Raw genomic sequence first — 19,565 nt, 5'->3', positions numbered from 1 at the left:
AACCTGGCAGGATGATGGGGCAAAGACAGTAGGGGCAAACAGAAATCTGCATCAGAATGGAGGAGAGCTGGTGTTCACTAGCACTTTAAGAAAATTAAATATTCAGTTTCTTCATCTTCCTTCCTTTTCCCTTTAGCTAAGGCAAAAGAACTGAACCTCCTCCCCTAAAGCCACATTAGAGGTGTGACTTATTATTATTATTTTTAATAGCAGTGGCAATTTAAGTACCTCTTCTTCCTCCCTGTTCCGTATTCCATTCTTCTTGTTTTGCTGTTAGAGCAAACAGGATCCAGGCGTTTTTTACCCCTAAAATTCTGGATGATAGCTTTCATCTGGTTCTGCTGACATAACTGAGGACAGAGGAAGGCAGCAGAGGCTGTTTCTCCACAGAAACCTAATGAATAAGATACTGGAAGGAAGTGTCTCAGGAGGGACACATTCTCCAGCAAACCCTGAGAGGTCATCTGTGGCATTTTCAGAGGGATGAGAAACGTTGTGTCAGGTTTTTCCTCCCAGCCTCTGTGTATGCAGTACACCTAATTACTTAGCAAGTCTTGATCATACTTAAGGATAATCCCAACAGGTATCTCTAAACCAAAAAATAAAACTGAGGAGAAGCAGCAGATTCAGCCAAGCAAGCACACCAGTTCAGAAAAGTGTACCAATTTTTAAGAGGCATCAAATTCAGACCTTGCTCTCCTTAATTAAAAGCTTTGCTTTGCCTTGCCAAGGGAGAAATCTGACAGCCATTAACTACCCTGTTCCAGAAATAATTCTGCACACAACAGACCTAGGGAACAGCAGCAGTGAGCTTCTTTAACCCATCTCAAGGAGATATTTACTCTGGCACTCAAAGCGCAAGGCTGCATTCCCACTCTCAGCAACAAGTCTCTACTTTCTCCCCTCCTGTCCCTCCACCTCCACTCCTTCCCAGATGTCCTCCACAGGGCCATGCTGCTACAGATGTTCCTGCAGCCAGAATGAAAGCCTCTGCGCTGCTCTGATCAGCCTGAAAGATAACACAGCAGGGAGAGGAAAAGTGACTGTGATCTGGCTCAGCACAAGGGAACAGCTGGGCTGGCACAACACAAGGAGCAGGAGCAGCCCAGGCACCCTGCCACGGAGCGCAGCTCCATCGCTCCAGCAGCTCAGCTCACTGCTTCCAGGCTGAAGGAGTGTCACAGTGTCACAGGAGGGCCACTCTTCCTCACATCCACCCTGGGCTCCCACGCTGCTGTGCCACCATCTGGTTCCAAGGGAGAGAGCTAAGGGCACTGAGCTTGCCAAGTTAATTGTGCCAAAGAGCAGTTTTCTGTGAGTTTAGTTTTCTTGATTGACATACCACAGAACAGACAGGCCCCTGTGCCTGTGCAGAGCCTCCTGATCAGGTCAGGCATGAGCATGGTCCCATCATGTCACACCCATGTGCCTACCAGATGCCACGTTCCCCTCTGTGTACAGGGACACTGGGTGATGCTCTCTTTGAGACTGCTGATAGTTTTCTGCCTCCTCTCACTGTTTACAACCTGTTCCTGTCTACGTTGGCTAACAGAAAAATCTCACTTGGATTCACGTGTAGCTTTGTAGCTGGCAGACACACCACAGAGTGCCAGTTCTCATGCTTTCCAAGCTTATCTTCACAAGCTAAACAGTGAGGATGGAATACGGTGTTAAGGCAGAAAATCCATTTATGCCTCTGGCACTGTGGAAACTGAGATGTATCCACAGCACTGACTTCCCAACGGAGAACACTACCTTACTTTACATATTTGAGGATTTACCACTAATCCATTCCTCAAACCTTACACAACACTGAAACAAATCACACAACAATCAGCAGAAGAATGAAGGGATAGATGCCATCCCATGCATGGATCATACCCTTCAGATCTCCAGTAACTGGTTCTGCATGAAACAGTTAAACAGAAACCACGCTGTCATGCAGAGCCTCGGATGTACCTCGCACACAAAACATGTATCATATACAATATGAGTTTCCAATTTTGTTTTTTCAAGAGAAGGCAAGACTTCTGGGAAATACAAACCTTGACATCTGCCTGAGTCCATAGATTGTTGTAAATAGTGACTCATGCATGAATTCCCACTACCCATTAATCTCAAAGTGTAAGCAATAATGGTGTTTTAATGTCCTGGCAAAAATGGGAAAAAATGGTTAACAGAAATTGGGAGTGACTGTCACAAAATGAAGATAAATATCATGTTTGGAGGACAGCAAGAACAAAAAAGGGAAAGGGAAAAAGAAGTCAGAAGTTACAGAGCACAGCTCTCCAAGCCAAATGGGAGTTCAGCTACCCCCTATTTCCAAAAGCTGTTTTCCCACTCAGCTGTGTGCAATATCCCTCAAAACAATCTGTGGCTGACTAAACACAAACCCCTCCTACAATACATACCCAGCTGAAAACGTACATTTTAGTTAGACATCTTTTTAAAGTTTTATTCTGTCTTGCATAACTCACTGAAGTGAACACAGAATACAGACAGAGTCCCCAGCTGCACCAGGGGAGGTTTAGGTTGGACATTAGGAAGAATTCTTTCACAGAAAGGTTGATCAGACGTAGGAATGGGCTGCTCAGGAGGTGGTGGAGTCACCATCTCTGAAGGTGTTTAAGGAAAGACTGGATGTGGCACTCAGTGCCATGGGCTGGCTGACATGGTTGTGTCTGGTCAAAGGTTGGACTCAATGATCTCAGAGGTCTTCTCCAACCTAAGTGATTCTGTGATTCTGTGAAGTGACAGGATATTTACAAATACCTGGTTTTAAATATGACATAAATGGTCCATATGAGAATGTTCTCAAACTCAGTAGTTGTCTTCAAGACTAAAGCAAAATGAGCTAGAACATGTAATCTGGCATTACAGTAAGAGCCCAACTGTTGCTCAGTCTAATAGAAAGAGAGGTGTTTCAGGAATCTTAATTTTCAGTATTTTGGAATACTGAACACAAGCAACCAACCCAGACATAGGCACACAGCTAGCAGTACAAGTACACTACTGTTTTATTATCCCTCTTGTACTTAATATGAAATTGTTGAGATTTTTAAAATATTTTTTCACAACTGTTTTTCCAGAGCTGAATTCCTTTGTTCAAGCTGCTGCTGCATAAATACAAACATTATGGGTATTCCATCTGCCATTCACATGACTTCCAAGTTAATACTAACACAGCAAAGGGAAATATTTAACATCAAGATATGCACTGTGCATTGCAGATCCAAGACAAATGCAATTTCCATCCTCAGCAAAACAATCTTTCAACAACCTCATTTCCATCATGGTTCTGTGTATCCTTGCCACTCTACAGATAGCTGCAGAGTTTCTGAAAAGGCTAACACTGATTGCCTTCCCACATTTAAACCAGGGAAATCCACCCATGCCTACAGTGCATTTCTGCAGCTGTCCCTGTACACCCTCACAAACAGCTGGAGACTAGTGATGACACATCCAAGTACAGCTCATCTTAGTCCCTGGAAGCATTCCCTGATAATAAACTTGCATGAGTGAAATTAAGCGTGAAGTTATCAAAGAGAGGTTTGGCCCTTGAAGAGGAGACTAGACAGAGAATGGGTGGCACCTTCAGAAAGAAGTGAGGCAGTGGGTAACAGGTATGAAAACTGTTTGCTGAACAGCTGACAGTAGAATTTCACATACAATCAAACAGGGCTATCAAAGTTCAAATTGAGGTGATTACAATCTGCTGTCTAAACTCAAAATCTTTTTAAAAGGCAACAATTCTGAGAGACACTAAAACCAATATCATTTTCTGTAGGTTGAAGAAAGTGAAGTGATAAACTGAAATAATAATTTGAAAATACTACCATTGCTAATACTAGCAGTATTACTACTGCTGTGTGTCAGAATAGTTTTCAAGCACAAATAATGCAAATAAATCCTTTATGTTAGCCTGCAATGCTTCATACAAAATCACAGATTTGCCCAGTTGAGTAACCAACAAATTAACTGAGGGATAGTGGGTACCAACATTCCCAGATGATACCAGGCCCAGCATCCTAAGATACATACTAAGACTACCTCTGTGCAGTGATAAAACATTTACACAAGTGAAGCATTCGCCCCCATGAAAGGGAGAACTGCTAATTAAAGCTTACATCCAGATAAACTGCAGAGGAAGAATCTGACATGTGCAAACAGCCACTTTTGCTTATTTAAGCCGATGAGTCACATAATTAATTGCCACACTTTGCATTGTTCAGATAAGGTGTAAAGGTACAAACAAGGAAGAACCTTACCAGGACTTTCCACCCGCTTGTAGTGGTAGGGATTGATGCAAACCTCCTTCTGTTTTGAACCAAAGGGGAACTCGCAGCATTCCAGAGGTTTCAGTTCGTGATGGCTCTGCAGGTCGGGCCAGCGCCACACTCTGCAGTAAATGACATGCGGGAGCCCCTTGCGGTGTGACACCTGCAGCCGGCCATCCAAGGAACGAGGAATTGTCACACAGTTGCTGGGCTGACCAGGACAGCTTAGTGCTTTTTCCAGTTCCTCCATAGCACCTTTTTTCTTCTTCAGTTTTTTCACTAATGCATCAACAGCTTTCTCTGCCCACTTCTCTTCTTCGTCCCCTTGCTTCCACCCCAACAGCCTCTTCACTGCTGGGCTGGTGAAGGAGAATAAGCTTGTTACATTCATAGTGACCCTGCTGTGGTGACACCACAGAACCAAGCAGGAACAACTGCCCTGTTCTTCCACCACCACCACCAGGGAACAGCAGATTGTGTCAGCAGTCAAAAGCAGCCTGGATCAAACAGTTCTGGTCCTTTCTCCATTTCAATCCTCCAGTCCCAGGAAGGCAGTGCTGACATCCCCCCTTGATGGTCACAACCTTCTCGTTATTCTAAAACCTTCTGGTTGACAACCTAAAGGAGAGTATCAAAGAGAAAGAGAAAAAAAAAAAGGATTTTACCCTTCAAGTTAACATACAGCAGTTAAAAATATCCCCCACCTCAACCCAGGAGAGTGATGTGATCAAAAAACAACCAACAACAAAACAACAACAAATACTGACAACTTCCAGGACTGGACTCAAGGCAGATCTGATGAAAACTTAAGCAGCAGGACTTGCTGCTGAACACAGTACACCCCTATCTTAGAAATGTAGTTCACCTTAAATCTATCCTCTAACAGTCCCTCAATTTAAATTTTTCACTATTAAGTGTGAGGGGTGCTACAATCTGCCTGTCAGCCGTTGCAACCTTAACCAACAAAACATCCCAAGGAAACAGGGCAGGATCACCACTGCTTTTTTTATTATTTATTTTACAGAGCAGCTGGAAGCAATATTCATCAACAGCAATGTGCTACCCAGGTCTCTCCAAACTGCCTGGCATGATGTTCAAAAATCACTGCACTAGACCTAAGCATAACTCAGTCTGAAAAAAAACCCAAACCAGTTCAGTTTTACCTACTTTGAGGAACAAATAAAAATAAAATAAAAAATAATTAAAAAAAACCAAGTGAAACTAGAAAGATCTTATCCCTCACTCACTCAAATGAGAAAGAAAACTGCATCTGCTCACCCCATCCAAGAGCTCTCAGAGCTCCTGAGCAGCCTGAGCAGTAAGGGAAAACTATCATGAACTTCACTGATTACCCAATGACCCTTCATGCTGCAATGTGTGCCTGTTAGATTCAAGAACTCATGAAAGAGTAGGAAGGACAAGGAAGTCCAGATAAGAGGATTTTAGACAGTACAGTAGTCCTCAAGCTGGGAGACAAGGAATGGAACTGAAGAGATGGGTCAAGAGGGGGAGGAATGCCACATCTGAAGGAGTCCCAACAGTGAGCAGCAGGTTTTGTCCTTGTCCAGGCTGGGAGCAGGCAAAAGGCTCTGGCAAGGGAAACAGAAGAGACCCAGGACTGGCGGGGCGGCAGGGGAGGGGAGAATGAGACAAAGAGCACTACACCACTGATTTTCAAATAGACAAGACAGGAAACATATCCTGGACTGAATACCAACAGGTTGCAGAGGAAGGGGGAAGGGGAAAAGGATATGTATGCTTTTGTTGCCATCAGAACAACATAAAAAACACCCAACCAACCAGCAATCTATACACACAGAGAATAAAAGGTGTCAACACACCCACGTCAGACAGGATTTCACAGCTATACCAAGAAAGGATCGTAGACCTTAAAATTACGAATGCTATGGCACACTTACCCTCTTGACTGTCATACACTGCAATGGTTTCATAGTATACCACTATATTCGAAGAATTTTAAGCTGAAAACCATCCACTTTATTCAAATTAACTTATCACTAGAACAGTTACTTAATTGCAGAGGTTCAGTTTTATTGGGCTGACTGCAGAAACTACATTTATGTGAATAATGATTATGGACTAAGACACAGGCCACATCTACCTACACTTCAAACTGGTACATCCCATTTCTTTTATGCTAAGAACTGTATTTGAAATAATAATGTTAATGCAAGGGAAGATTTGCATGAGCCTGGGGCAAATTTAAGAATTTGTTTTGTTACATAGGCATGTGCTATACTGTTAAATGAACTGAAACTCCATTACTGTCACTGACTGTATTCCAGGTATACTTTATCCTTACATGCACTGTAAAGTGCTCTATTAAAATGCTGTGCTAATTTAAGAACTGAATTACCAGAACCCCAGTGCATGTGCTTTAAATACATTTGTAACTGAGTTATTCCCAATTCATATATAGTCTGTATCAACCAATATTCTAAGTATCTTTTCTCTGCACTTGTCAAACAAAAGATACAAGTTCCACACACAAAGTTACAAGTTCCAGTAGTTTATCAAGTAAAGCTTTCTCCTTCACTTCCCTTTGAATTAAACCAAAGAGATTTAAACTGCTTGAGTTGAAGCTCTAATAAAGGAGGAAGTACAAAGTCTACATTTTGACCCGAGCTTCATTCAACACTGATAATGTTTGCAGATGCAGTTCTACCTAAGCTTGACCCATTTTTCACCCAGCTACTTGCTGTGAAAAAGGAAAAGTGGAAAAGTCCTTCCTGTTAAGACTGTATGTTTATATCAGTGCCTGAAAATACAGCCCTAACATGGGCTAGTGCACAAGCTCTGCACAGACTAAGATGATGCTCCAATGCAGCCCCAAGCAGTCAGACCAAAGGAACAGATTCTCTGAAGTTTTTGGATCAAATCCTGCAGCACACACATATTCCACTCCCACAAACATGCACTCCAAAACAAGTTTCAGCCTCACCAAAGCTATGGTGGCATCTCAGTGGCAACAGCTGCTGGGAGCAGGAGGAACAGCGTTAGACACAGGGCTTGGAGGTGAGCTTGGAAGTACAGCAGCTCAGCAGGACTCAGCTGGGCACCAGCCTCCAGCCAGGGATTCCTACTGAAGTCCTGCCTCCAAAACAAAGCCTAAGCACACTCCAAGCCCTGAACAAGCAGCAAGAAAAGGGAGGGGGAACAAACTCACAGGCTGCTGTACACTAGTTGCTCTAAGCTCCAAAACCTTAAGCTAAAAAAACCCAAAAAAACAAACAAGCAGACAAAGAGAAAACAACAACAAAACCAAGCAAATAAAACCCAAACCACAATGTATGTGGAGATTTTTGTTTCCAAGAAGCAGAGAGCTTGTCTGCAGGGCTGAGCCCTTGCCAGTACATTCCATTTCCCTTTCTGCCGCTCTTGGTTTCTGCACTGCATCATTTCCTGTATTACTTCTTCACAAAGTGGTCTTATCAGCTGGAAGTGCAAAATAAAGATTAAACCACGAGTCAGCAGATGACACAGTCTGCGTGTTTCTTCCCCAAATCCACGTGCCCTTCTGGGAAAGTGGGAGTTAGTATTTCCAGCAGTTAAATGACCACCAGCCCTGGAAGGGCCTGGTTATTCACAAGGTAGGGATGAAACAGAAACCTGGGCCAAACAACAGAACACTTTCCAAAAGGCATCTGGCATCAGTTTAAAGGAAATTGAGTTGTTACCCACTTACCAGACACTCTCTACACATCCAAACCTATGCACTTTTTACTATGTGTTCTGTCTGCTGATGGATGTGTTGGAATCAACAAACTCCTTTCAAATCCTGATGTTTTATTTGTCTTCCTTCACTGCTATTGTCTTTTTTGTAATCTTTGTATTAGCACACAAACCTGTACACAGCCTATAAAAAATGAGTATTTATATATATATATATATATATATATATATATATATGTTCAGGCGGCCTTGTATTTAAACATAGCCAAAATGCCTAAGAGTGAAGTCCTATTTTCTTGGCCCTCAAAGAAAAGATAGTTACTCCACCAGCAACATGAAGCAGACATTAAAATATTCAATGTGAGTGCTTTCAAATTCCCACAGGAGATCCCATAGGAAACTATCCCACTTTACACAAATTACTGTTTTTGATGGGTGGAGAAAGGGTTTGGACAATTAGATGATCCTCTCCCAGAGGGGTGGATGGGAGAAGAAAACAACTTCTAGCCCAAGTTTCAGGCAAACAAGAAATTACTCTAACTCTTCTACTAATTTCATTATTTGTATTACAGGTTCAGTGATGCAGTCAAAAAGGATCCTATTAAATATTTTTAATATATGCTTTGCACAGTTAGGCATAAAAATGGGCAGAAACCACAGTAAGGATAATTGTTAATAGTAAAAACTGTCTAGTCTATGACTACATTTTAAAAATTCAATTTATCTTAGTCAATATACCTCTTCCTAGCACCATTACTTAGTAACACTATAAAGAAATAACAAGCAGAGAGATTTTAATTTGCTTCTTTAAAAATATTTAGTCACTTACCCTCTCTGAGAGATACATATTTTCAGCAACTCATGTAACCAGTACAATATTTAGACCTTAAAACAAAAACAAACACAAACAGATTTTGGCATAGACGGCAGGGAGCTGTCTCTTTATTCCACCAGGAATAAATACAGTTTCCATGTATTACTAAAAGGCATGAAGTCTAAGTAGCTGCAATGCTAGAATGTGTAACAACATATTGTGCACTAACTTAATCTAGCTCCCTATTCTTGGAGCAAGTAGCAAAAACTTTCAGTTTCTTTCTCCAAGCAATGTGATTTGTGAAACAAAGTCTAGAGTTTTCTGCTGAATTACCCTTCTTTTAGTCAACAAATTCTTTCTTTGCACCTTCTTATGGCAGAAGATCAGATCTTGCTCAGCTTGGAAAAATGCATTAAACCTGGTAGAAAGAAACCTCAGTAACATTACAACACACATGCAAAAAGAAAACATGTTTCACATCAGAGTGCTGTAGAACTCATTAGAGAGCTTGTACAGAATCTGACTTGGCTTCCTTCATAGGTTTGGAAAATGACAAGAAGAAAAAAAAATATTAACTCTTGTATGTTCTCTTGGCAGGGCAGAAAGCATTCAAAAAACCACTGAAATAAGAATTCAAAAAACCAATTTATAACAGAAACCTGTATTCTGATATACAACATGTTTTTCAAGAAAAGAGGAAGACATTGGTATTGAAAATACCTCATCATGCCCAACAGAGTAGGCAGGGTTTTTCCTGACATTGTATTAGACTCCCTTCCTTACTTAGACCCAGCAAGGGCCAGGAGGATGGGTATCTGCAGCCTGTTCTGCGAAGTAACCTCTGTTACAGCCCAAAATACCCACTCTGTCAGAACTCCTCTTGGGCCATCCCTCTTGCTATTTGGCTGAGGGACTGCCCTTCCAAGAAAATCTCCCATGTATCCTGTACAGCCCACAGGGAAACTCCTGTCACATAACCAAAACCACCCTTTAGTTCAGCAGGTGGGGGGAAGCAAAATGAAACTGCAGGGGCAATGTAGAGTTTACCTGTGGAGGGGAGGAGGACAACAAAAACCCAAAAAGCCCTTTGCCCTGTTTGTCCAGAGCATGAAGGGATAACCTTAACACCATCAGGATCTGCCAGCTCCTTCCCAGTGCTCCCCAAAGTTCAAACCAAGAACACAGTGTTCGGCCAGTTTCTACAGTGAACTGCAGCTTTTCCTCCGCCCGCCTCCCCACTTGGCTTCTGGCAGACAAGGCACTGCTCCTTGCCCTTGAAGTCTCAACTATCATGATTGCAGGAGTAAGAAAACAGCAAATTCTTACAGGTTTTCTAGATTTGAAAGTACTAGATTTGCCAGATTTATGGTAACTTTGCTGTTGCTTCCCCAGAAAAAACCCGCTTTCCATACATTAGATACCAAATCCTGTGTTAAAATACAATAGAAGTCTTTCTAAGCAAGTGTATCATTGTGAGAAAAGCCCATGGCAAAAGCTTTTTCCCAGTTTTAGCAGACATGCATCAACAATTAGACCTGCCCTTGTCCTGGTTAAGAACTCTTCTTCCCAATACCTTTGCAACTGTTTTTGATCTACTTAAAACCATACTCCTGAAAGCAAATTTAAACACCACATTCTTCATAAATTTTATCTCCACCATGTTTACAAAAAACACTAACACTATACAGCCTCTTAAGTGATCACCAGATCCTCAAATCTTGCTTTTTCACCAGAGATGAGAAACACATTGCTGAATTTTACTCATTCTTGCATTCAGATGCATATGTGATTCTACAAAGTCACAAAACACCTTTACTGCCTCCTGGTATCCTTGCCGTGCTTCTTTTACATATATTTTCTATTACCAAGACTGAAAAAAACTAAAACCAAGTTTGCCAAGGTAGTTGTTCAGGAAGTTGGGTAAGCCTGGTACACAGCAGGACTAGGACAAGTAGGATAGATCAAAACTTCCACCCAGGTGTGCACAAATCCCTTCTGGTGTCAGCAAGCAGTTGGACTGAATCAGATGTGCTTTCAAAGATTATCTCTAAAACCGCAGCCTAGTACTTCAACCAAGGTCAGGAAGGAACTGTAACTTGATGATTCAGTCAAAACTCTGGCACAGATGGGATTGCAAAATATGAACTTCACTAAAATAACCTGTAAGATGAATACAAGGCTGTGAATCACAAAACTTGCCAGAACAGTGTTCACAAGGAGTTGGTTTTTTTTCCCTAAATCCTATGTAGGAAGAGACTCTTCACTGTCTCCAAGCTAAAGGCTTCTTACAGAAATCCTTGAACTATGACAAGACATTCAAAAGAAAAACACATCCAAAGAAACAGTTGTCAAGAGACATTATGAATTACCAGCCATCACAGTGGGTATTTCACTGTGCATCTTTGGAGCAGGTTTATTCATTTCATTTGTATTGTGGTGTACTTAAATTCCACACATTGTCCCACCAGGACACTAAGAGCACTCAGGAGTACAGGAGCAGCCAAGGATCTCAGTCAGCATTGTTAGATGACACAGACCAAGTCCTGAAAAATGCAGGAGAACCTCTAAGACCAGTCTGCAGCACTGGCCATGGCTTTGTGAACATCCACCTATCAAAGTAAGTTAGCAGACCTTTTCTAAAAGGTGAAAAATCTGGGGGAAACAGATTTTTTTTTTTCCCCTTTCATCATAAAACTCCATGTAACTCCCTTTTTCCACAAAGACCATTCCCTTTCCTGACTTTTTGAATTTTCTTTAGAAAACAGGTGTTGTTTACAACAATAACAAACACACATCTGTGTGGGTGTGTTAATACACACACAAAGGCAGGATAACTGAAACCTCTTCCTATATTTAGATCTGTCTGGTCAGCTCTAATTGCATAATTTAATCAAAACCCTCTCCAAGGGAAACACATCCATATTCATCAGAGGCATCAAAGGAAACATCTTTACAAACTATATCCTTTTACAAACCAACACATGGTCCCACATCACTTGTCCAATTGTTGAATTCCTCCTTTGGGAAGGGCATGGAATTTTATTTCTTTTTATCAGCTGAAAAAAGCATTTCCCTCCAATTCATCAGCACAGGGCGGGAGGAACTTCCTTCACAGGTGAGATGTGGAAAATTTACTGACATGTCACTTTCAGGGGTTTTTTTTAGGCAGTTAAAACATACATCTGCAGCACAAAGGAAAACCTTTAAAATAGAAAAGAAAGAAAAATGCCCATCACCACTCAGACATCAAATTTTTTGAGTGACGCTCATAAAATGCAAGATGTGTTTTGTCTTCAGAGAACAGGACAGTCTAGCACAAACTGCATTAATTTAAAAAGGGATTTGTTAGCCCTAGCCAGAGCAGTGTTCCAATAGGGTACATTTTAAGGAGGGGAACCCCACCAAATGCACTCCAGTTATGCTCAGCTGAGGCAAGTCACTGCTCCTACAAATTATTCATTTCACCAAGAGCCTGCACCAATACAGTTACATCAGCTGCATTAAACCACTTCTAAAGACTGTGACCCAGACCTCATTTATCAGAGATTAAGTAAAGACGTTAAATTACAACTCAAGATCCCCAGCTTTAAAGCAGAATCCTTCACCAAATCAGAAGATGACAAAAACTGAGAAGAAAAATTACTTATTCACTAATAAAAGAGTTATTGGGTCAAGCCTCAGCAAAGCAGAACAAACTGATGAAAATTAAACCAAAAAAAAAGTAATGCTGTTAAATTAAATAAATCTTTCCACAAATGAGTCCTCCACTCACCAATTATGCACCTGAAATAAGAATAGTCAGTTTGCCAATGTTAAAGATATTTCAGTGCATTTCATGTGATGCATGCTTTACTTTGTTTTTAAAGGATTCTTCCAGCTTTCCTGGTTTTTGCCTTATCTGTAAAAACCCAACAGCTATTTTTCTGCCTTTAAACAACTTTTAAAATGCTGTACCTTCTTCATGTCTTTAAAATGTCTACGTCAAATTTCATCAAGTGCCCTGCAATTCACAACTACCATTCTGGACAGAGAAAGTGTTTAAAGATGACAAAGCTTTCCAAGCCATGTTTATACAACTCAGACACAAACACCAATATTTGCAGAACTTCCACCGTCCAGTGAAACATTATTTAATTATAGCATGCCACGTGTGGCCCACTGAAAACCAGGACAGGACTTCAGATGACACAAAGCCCAAGCGTGCTCCAGGTCCTCAGGACACTGAGGAGCAGCTGCACAACTGATCACAGCAAATACTCCCTGGCAGTTCCTTGGTATTTATCAAGCCATCCTAAGTCACAGAGTCTTTATAAATGGAAGATCACAATGTTTATAGATGCCCTTTCAGCTCCCACACAAGACAGTTAAACTCTTTAAAGTTTACGATTTACAGGCAAGCACAAGACAGGGATCCACTTGAGACCAAGTCAAGGACACTTTGGGTTAACACTTAAAATACACCCACAAACACATATAAAGGGTTGATGGCAGCCTTTACCAGCAGTTGAGGTACAACTCTGAGTGTGCCTACACTAAAAACAGACCCAGAAGTCACAGACACACCTTTCCCCCTCCAAAAGGGCAAAACAAGGGCGCAGACATACACGAGTCAGAAAGATCCAAAAAACTGTGGGATGAGGCAAAAGCAGCTGTCACAACCCTGTGCCAGAACATCTGCAGAATCTCACGTCAAACTGTTTTCTCATATTCCTGAGATCAAGGCTTTGCAGCGTTCTGTACAAAGGCTTCAACCCACAGATAGGAACTGATAGCTAATACAGCAGTTGGGAACAGCATAGCTTGAAAGGAAGTGGGAGATATCCTCCTACAGTGCTTACTGGGAATATAGAGGTTTTACAACAGGAGAAAAGGGCTGTAATCTGTCTGATTCCCTGGTTATCTGTAAGCTTTTCATGACTTTTGGAAGAGGAATCAAGGCACAAAAAAAATTACTCATTACCCTTCCCTTATCTGCAAGCTTTTCTTCTTAACAGAGCCTGTATGGCTCTGCATATGGCAATAAGACAGCCTATTAATCACTCCACCATAATTTTTTGAGACCAGTTTGAAGTTTCAAAAGTCAAGTTTTGCAAAATTGCAAGTCTCTTACAGCTGAGACACCAAAACACAGCATTTTCCAAACAGCTTGTGCTCTGCAAAGACAGCAGCAGGCTAGCTTAAAACAGCCATAATGCTTCCAAATTTTCCACTGCTGCCTGCTACTGAACAGTCACAGCTGGCCTGGCATTGAGGATGGACAGAAGAACTCCAAGTTTCAAAGTTGCTCGCCAAGACTACTTACTTCTAGGCTACAAGCTAGTGCACAGAAAGCACACACAAAGATTTCAGACTCCTTGTATTTTAGCTATTCCATAGATGTCTTTAATTCTGGGGCTGAAACCAGCACTCCCTAGCTCCCAAGATAAGAAGTGTTTAGGCTCAAACAACCCTGACTGCTGGCTGGCCTGGAAGATTAAGAGTCCTCATGTCCCAAATCAGTGAAAGTAAGAAGGCAGACAAAGGTGTGAGGGAAAAAATCAGGAATATCAGACTTGAGCCAAAGCAGCCTTCCACCAGCACTGCCACTTCTCAACTGCTCCCTGCTCACAAAACCACAGGAGATGCATTGGGTCTGACCATGGGCAAGAGTCATTCCTGATAAACTGGTGGGGAGAAGGGCAAAGGGAACAGTTATCCTGTCAACTGCAGTAAATAGCCCTGGGACATTTTTGCCAGTTATGCTGATGCTTTCTGCAAAGAAGTCTCTAGCCAAGCCAAAAATAAAAATGAAAAAAGATGTTACAGTCAGATTCCCATATTCTGAAGAGTTCTCCAGCACAGCAGAAGGCTACAAGGGAATTCAGTGAGTACCTCATTCCAGCACTAGGAAAAGTAGTAGCTCCTGCTACTAGGGAAATACCTACAGTTTGTAGTTTAAATCTGCAGATAGTCTAATTCCTTAATGTTAATAAATATACTACAAAGATCCAAGCAACAAAAATGAGTAAGGGCTTTTAAGCACATTTACCATATAGCACCAAAACAAATGCTTTCTAAATTTCTTTTGAGAAAACTGTATCAAAAGCCAAAAAATTTGGAAGTGATTTATGTAGTGGTGCAGAACCCAGGAAAGTTACAAACACTGCACTGGCTCACAGCACAGATCAGCTTCAGGTGTCCTAACTGTCATCACTGGCAGTGATTTCTGGCAGCACCAATCTGCCCTTACAGAAGGGTTTTTAGTGGATTTAGTATTTGCCTTTTCTCTGATTTCTTGACAATGCTGCTAACTGTACCCAGTTTGCCAATTGTTTCAAGTAATTTCATCCTCTAAAGATGAAAATAAAGTTTTCACTACCAAGAAGTTAAACTTGGACATTCTTTTCCTCCTGTGGAAAAACACTTGCCCTGTCTCACACAGGACACGCACTAGATGTGTTCTGCTCATGCAGTTGCATTAAACTAGAAAAACATCTCTAAGACAGCTTGCAGTTTATACTAGCAAAACAACACTTGTCCAGGAAAGCTTGTTTAAGTGTTGCTCTCCATCCGTCCTCCCTCACCCCCATAAAAGATACTGCACCATTAATCACTGTCGTTTTCCTGCCAATAGAGCTACATTGGGGCTTTGTGGCTGACGTAACTGCTGGCAGTCAAGTCTCTCCCTGCTAATCACCAATATAAGTATCTGAGAAAAAAAACCTGTAAATTAGACCTTCCCTTGGCAAGCACTTTAAGGAAGGCTTCATCTGGGAGTGCTACAGCACTCGCCTCTGATTTGCTACCTCCAGCAGCTGCCTTGGGCCAGCAAGGTCACAGGTCCACAAGCCAATGAGCAGCCCCAAGGGCTCGCTCCCACTCAGAGAGAAAAGGTTTCCCTTTACTCCCTTGCACCAGCCTGGGTAGTGCAACATAACTTCCCCTCTACCTGCCAGTCAGTTCACCCCCTAACCTGGCAGAACCAACATAAACTGAAAAGCACCTTCTGCGGGATCAGCTCAAAGCACCAAAGCCACCCAGCCAGCCTACAGGAAGAAACTCATGGCTGGGACTGAGAGAAACCCACCTCTTAAGAGTTCTTTCCATCTCAGGGAGCTGCCACCCTCAAATCTTAAGTGAAATCCAGGTCAACGATGAGCTCACACTCAGACGTGAGTACTTCAGCTGATTTGCAAAACCTGCTCTCATCCCCAGAGCAAGGAGCCCTGCCTTGGCTGGTTCTGAATAACCAAACACTCCAGCAGCAATTCAATCCCCCCTCTACTGCCACTGCCTTCTGCTCTAGTAAGTACACAGCAAACTTGGGGAAAAAAGAGCGATTTCATGTCCATCTATCCAAAAATACCACACACTGCAAAGTTTTAACCCGAGAGCATTTATAAAACATTTTCCACATGAAATAGAATACGACACATTACAGAAACTATAATTCCATTATTCTAAGTTTTAAGCTAATAAAGACAAAGACTTTTCCTTTGGCTACTACATCCAATAGAAAGCACTTAACACTGACACTAGCTACCACAGATAATAAAGGGCCTGTTATTAAATATGCCAGACTGTAAAGCCAGCAGCAGGCAAAAATGCAGAACAGGAAACTGCAACAGTCAAGATGGCAACCTATATGTAAGTCAGCTTTTCCAAGACATTCAGCAAGGTCAAAATTCACATTTTTCAGATTAGTGTACTTCATCACTGCATTCACCAGGTAATTAGCAGAACTAAGATGATGACATAATCGAGGTCTGTTCTATCTTTCTATCTATCACATATCTATCTTCTTAGCGATAAAAAGAAAAAGAAGTGTCTGGCAAAAGCAAGAGACTGTGTGAAGGGAGATGAAATTTTGGACTTGAATGTTGGAGACTCATGGTAAGACCTCCACTCAAGTTGGATGTCTGTCCCTCCCATCTCTCCCTTCCCTCCATGTACAGGGGAGCAAGCACATTTTAGATGTGTTTGGGATTCCTAAAATACTACCACACATTTGAAATTAACCAGTGTAATGGTATTATGTGTGTAGCAATCCCTGAAGCCATCATGTACATGTTGGCAGGTCTTTTCATGTTCAAATAAATTTCAAATCTACTTTATTCACTGTTGGGACACAACAATAGAGCAGTTGTCACACAACTGGAGAAACAGAAGTCATCCAGATATGGTCCTGGGCAACCTATATGGCCATGACTGAGCATGGGGCTGGACCAGATGATCTCCAGAGGTCCCATCCAATCTCAACCATACTCTGATTCTGTCAAGTTCTCAAAACAACCACCTGCCAATTTATTTGGTCACACATCAGAAAAGTAACTGGATCAAGAAAACTGTATAGAACTCCACTTGCCTTGGCAGAACTACAACACCACATCAAGGGCTACCAAACTGAGGTAGGGACTGAACTCTGCTTGCTGTGCACAGGCAGACACACAAGAAAGCTGCTTTCTCCCCGATTTTGACCACTTCAGAGAATCCAGAAGCCTTCTGAATTGCCTCACTCTTCCTCCCTTCATGCTTGTACCCCTGAAGTTTGGCTTCATGTATGGCTCTGTTCGATTAAAACACAAGTCCCCATCACTGTCACCTTGCTTTACATACAGCCTTGGTAAGAAGCCGCTTTTCACCCCATTTTTCACTGCTTGTGAGCTACTGGAAGATTCTGATCTACAGAGGTTCCCATCCCATGCTCATCACTATAGCACCAGATACCTTAAGCAGCCATGACTAAGGCCTGTCCTGTTCACGACCTGTTTGTCACCCAACCTACCTGCAAAGGCAGGATGGATTATTTTATTACACGTGAAATTAAATCAACAGAAAAAAAATCATCTTGTAGTTTGTAGTTTTACTAACCTAAATAAAGCCCTTCCTAGATTAAAATAAATCCAAACCCACCTTCCCCGAAGTATATTTCAGCCCAGAAACCATAACAGTGGTAAAAATATGTCAAATTTCACACCAGAGCATTTAGGTACCAAAAGAAATATCCTTCATCTAACAGGACTGTGTTTTATTGATGAGCCAGTTTTAGTAATTTTCAGGACCTACAGACAGCAGACTCTACACTCCTAAGCAGGTGCTAGTGTGTGGCCTAACTTAAAAGTAAATTTCTTGCTTCATGGAAGACAGCTTGGAAACCCTTGGAAAAAAGACAACTGGCCAACAGTGAGCAAGAGTGTTCTGCCAACTATTTTGTCCTACCAAACCACTAGCAGAGTTTGTTTTACAACATATTGGGAGGGCTAGAAAGAAAAGGACAAAGAGTTAAAAAACAACAGAGAACAAAAGAACCCAACCCATATATTTGTTGCTATTCTTCAGGATATAATTCTGGAAAAATCTCAGGGACATCCCAGAGAATTAAACCATCAACTGATAAGAGCAGGAGATGTCAGTTCCACACCACCTTCCATGCTCACTCTTGCACACATTACCATGTTTATCTTGACAAAATTTTGAGAGCCCTCTCTCCCCTGCCACAGAAAATATGTCCGGTTACAAGCTACTTATTTTTCCCTCAACAGATCAGTTGAAGCAAACTCCTTACTAGTAAGATGCATGTAAGACAACAAGGGCACTTGATCCTCCCACGTCAATATTCAATTGAAACCTAACAGACACAAAGGTGAAATACACTGGCAGAATGAAGTCAAATATGCAGCTCATGAACAGCATCTGACCAAACAGCAGATGTTTCCTCCTCCTATCACCCTTAGGAACACATTTAAGGGGAAGCCACAATTTGTTGTAACATGATTCTCCAGTTATTTACTTCATCATTAACCAAAACTGATTTTAAGCTTTTAAGCATTTAAACAGCATTATAACTTTTTAGATATAAATAGTTATTACATACACAGACCTTGATAAATTTACAGTCTCTTCTCAACTATATATAGGTGTAGCCTACCTTTATCTGGTCCAAGCAATTTAACTTTCAACAGCAGTGACTATTGTTTTAGGTATTCATTTGTGCAGACACACACATACAGCATACCTATCCACTTGAAGGATCCTACATATACACCATTGCAAGAATAAAATATCTTTAAGAGTCTCATACCTTGGTTTCAACATGCTACACCAGATAGAATGCTGATATTATTCTCAATGCCTTAAAATGCTTGAAATCACAAACCTGAAATTATTTACAAGAAAACCATATCACTAATTTAACTTTTCATGTCAGCAGAGAAGAATGAGATACCAGTTTGCAGTGTTGAACAAAGTGAGAAAGAAAACCAAGTAAAGGTATCATCAGCTAGAGTCACTGCATGCACCAATCAATCTGAACATACAAGATTCCCCGAACACATGGGAAATTTCTCAGCCTGCTACAGAAGTGTCAAGTGTGTGCACATATGCTTTTTTTGCTTTCATCTACTTAGATATCTCCTTAAACATATACGTCAGTCTTGCCACCTCTGTAGAAAGAAACTCTGTAATGCTGCAAACCCTGAAATCCAAGTTCTACTCAGGGATGAAATCTGTATTGAGCTGAGACCTATATTTTCAGCTTCCCCACAAACAAGTTCCAAGTACTGAAGGAAGCAAGTCCATCAGTCAAAACTGGAGGGCGGATGAGATTCTTACACCCATGCTGGGGAAAGACACGAGGAGTCGGTGACAACTCTCATGATTCTGTTTATAATAACTTCAACAGTGCAAAAAATTTTAATGGGTATCTTATTTTCAAGTTACCCAATACTGGATTGATAGCCCATAGACAACTTTGATGTGGATTGTCATTTTAGTAGTTTTAATGACAAAAACATGCAACAAGT

General features: G+C 41.4%; 1 protein-coding gene across 1 annotated transcript in view; it reads right to left on the bottom strand.

Moving 5' to 3' along the window:
* The window catches only part of SMAD1 (SMAD family member 1), a 43,481-nt gene that overhangs the window by 18,290 nt on the left and 5,626 nt on the right, over nucleotides 1–19,565 (bottom strand). The window contains exon 2 of the mRNA XM_021549231.3: nucleotides 4,269–4,895. Within this exon, the coding sequence (XP_021404906.1) occupies nucleotides 4,269–4,668 (400 nt within the window). The 5' untranslated portion in view covers nucleotides 4,669–4,895. The remainder of the gene's footprint in view (nucleotides 1–4,268; nucleotides 4,896–19,565) is intronic.

The sequence above is a fragment of the Lonchura striata genome, chromosome 4 (assembly GCF_046129695.1).
Source record: "Lonchura striata isolate bLonStr1 chromosome 4, bLonStr1.mat, whole genome shotgun sequence".
Classification (NCBI taxonomy): Eukaryota; Metazoa; Chordata; class Aves; order Passeriformes; family Estrildidae; genus Lonchura; species Lonchura striata.
The sequence above is the reverse complement of the archived record's forward strand: the minus strand, read 5'-3'. Positions and strand labels throughout refer to the sequence as shown.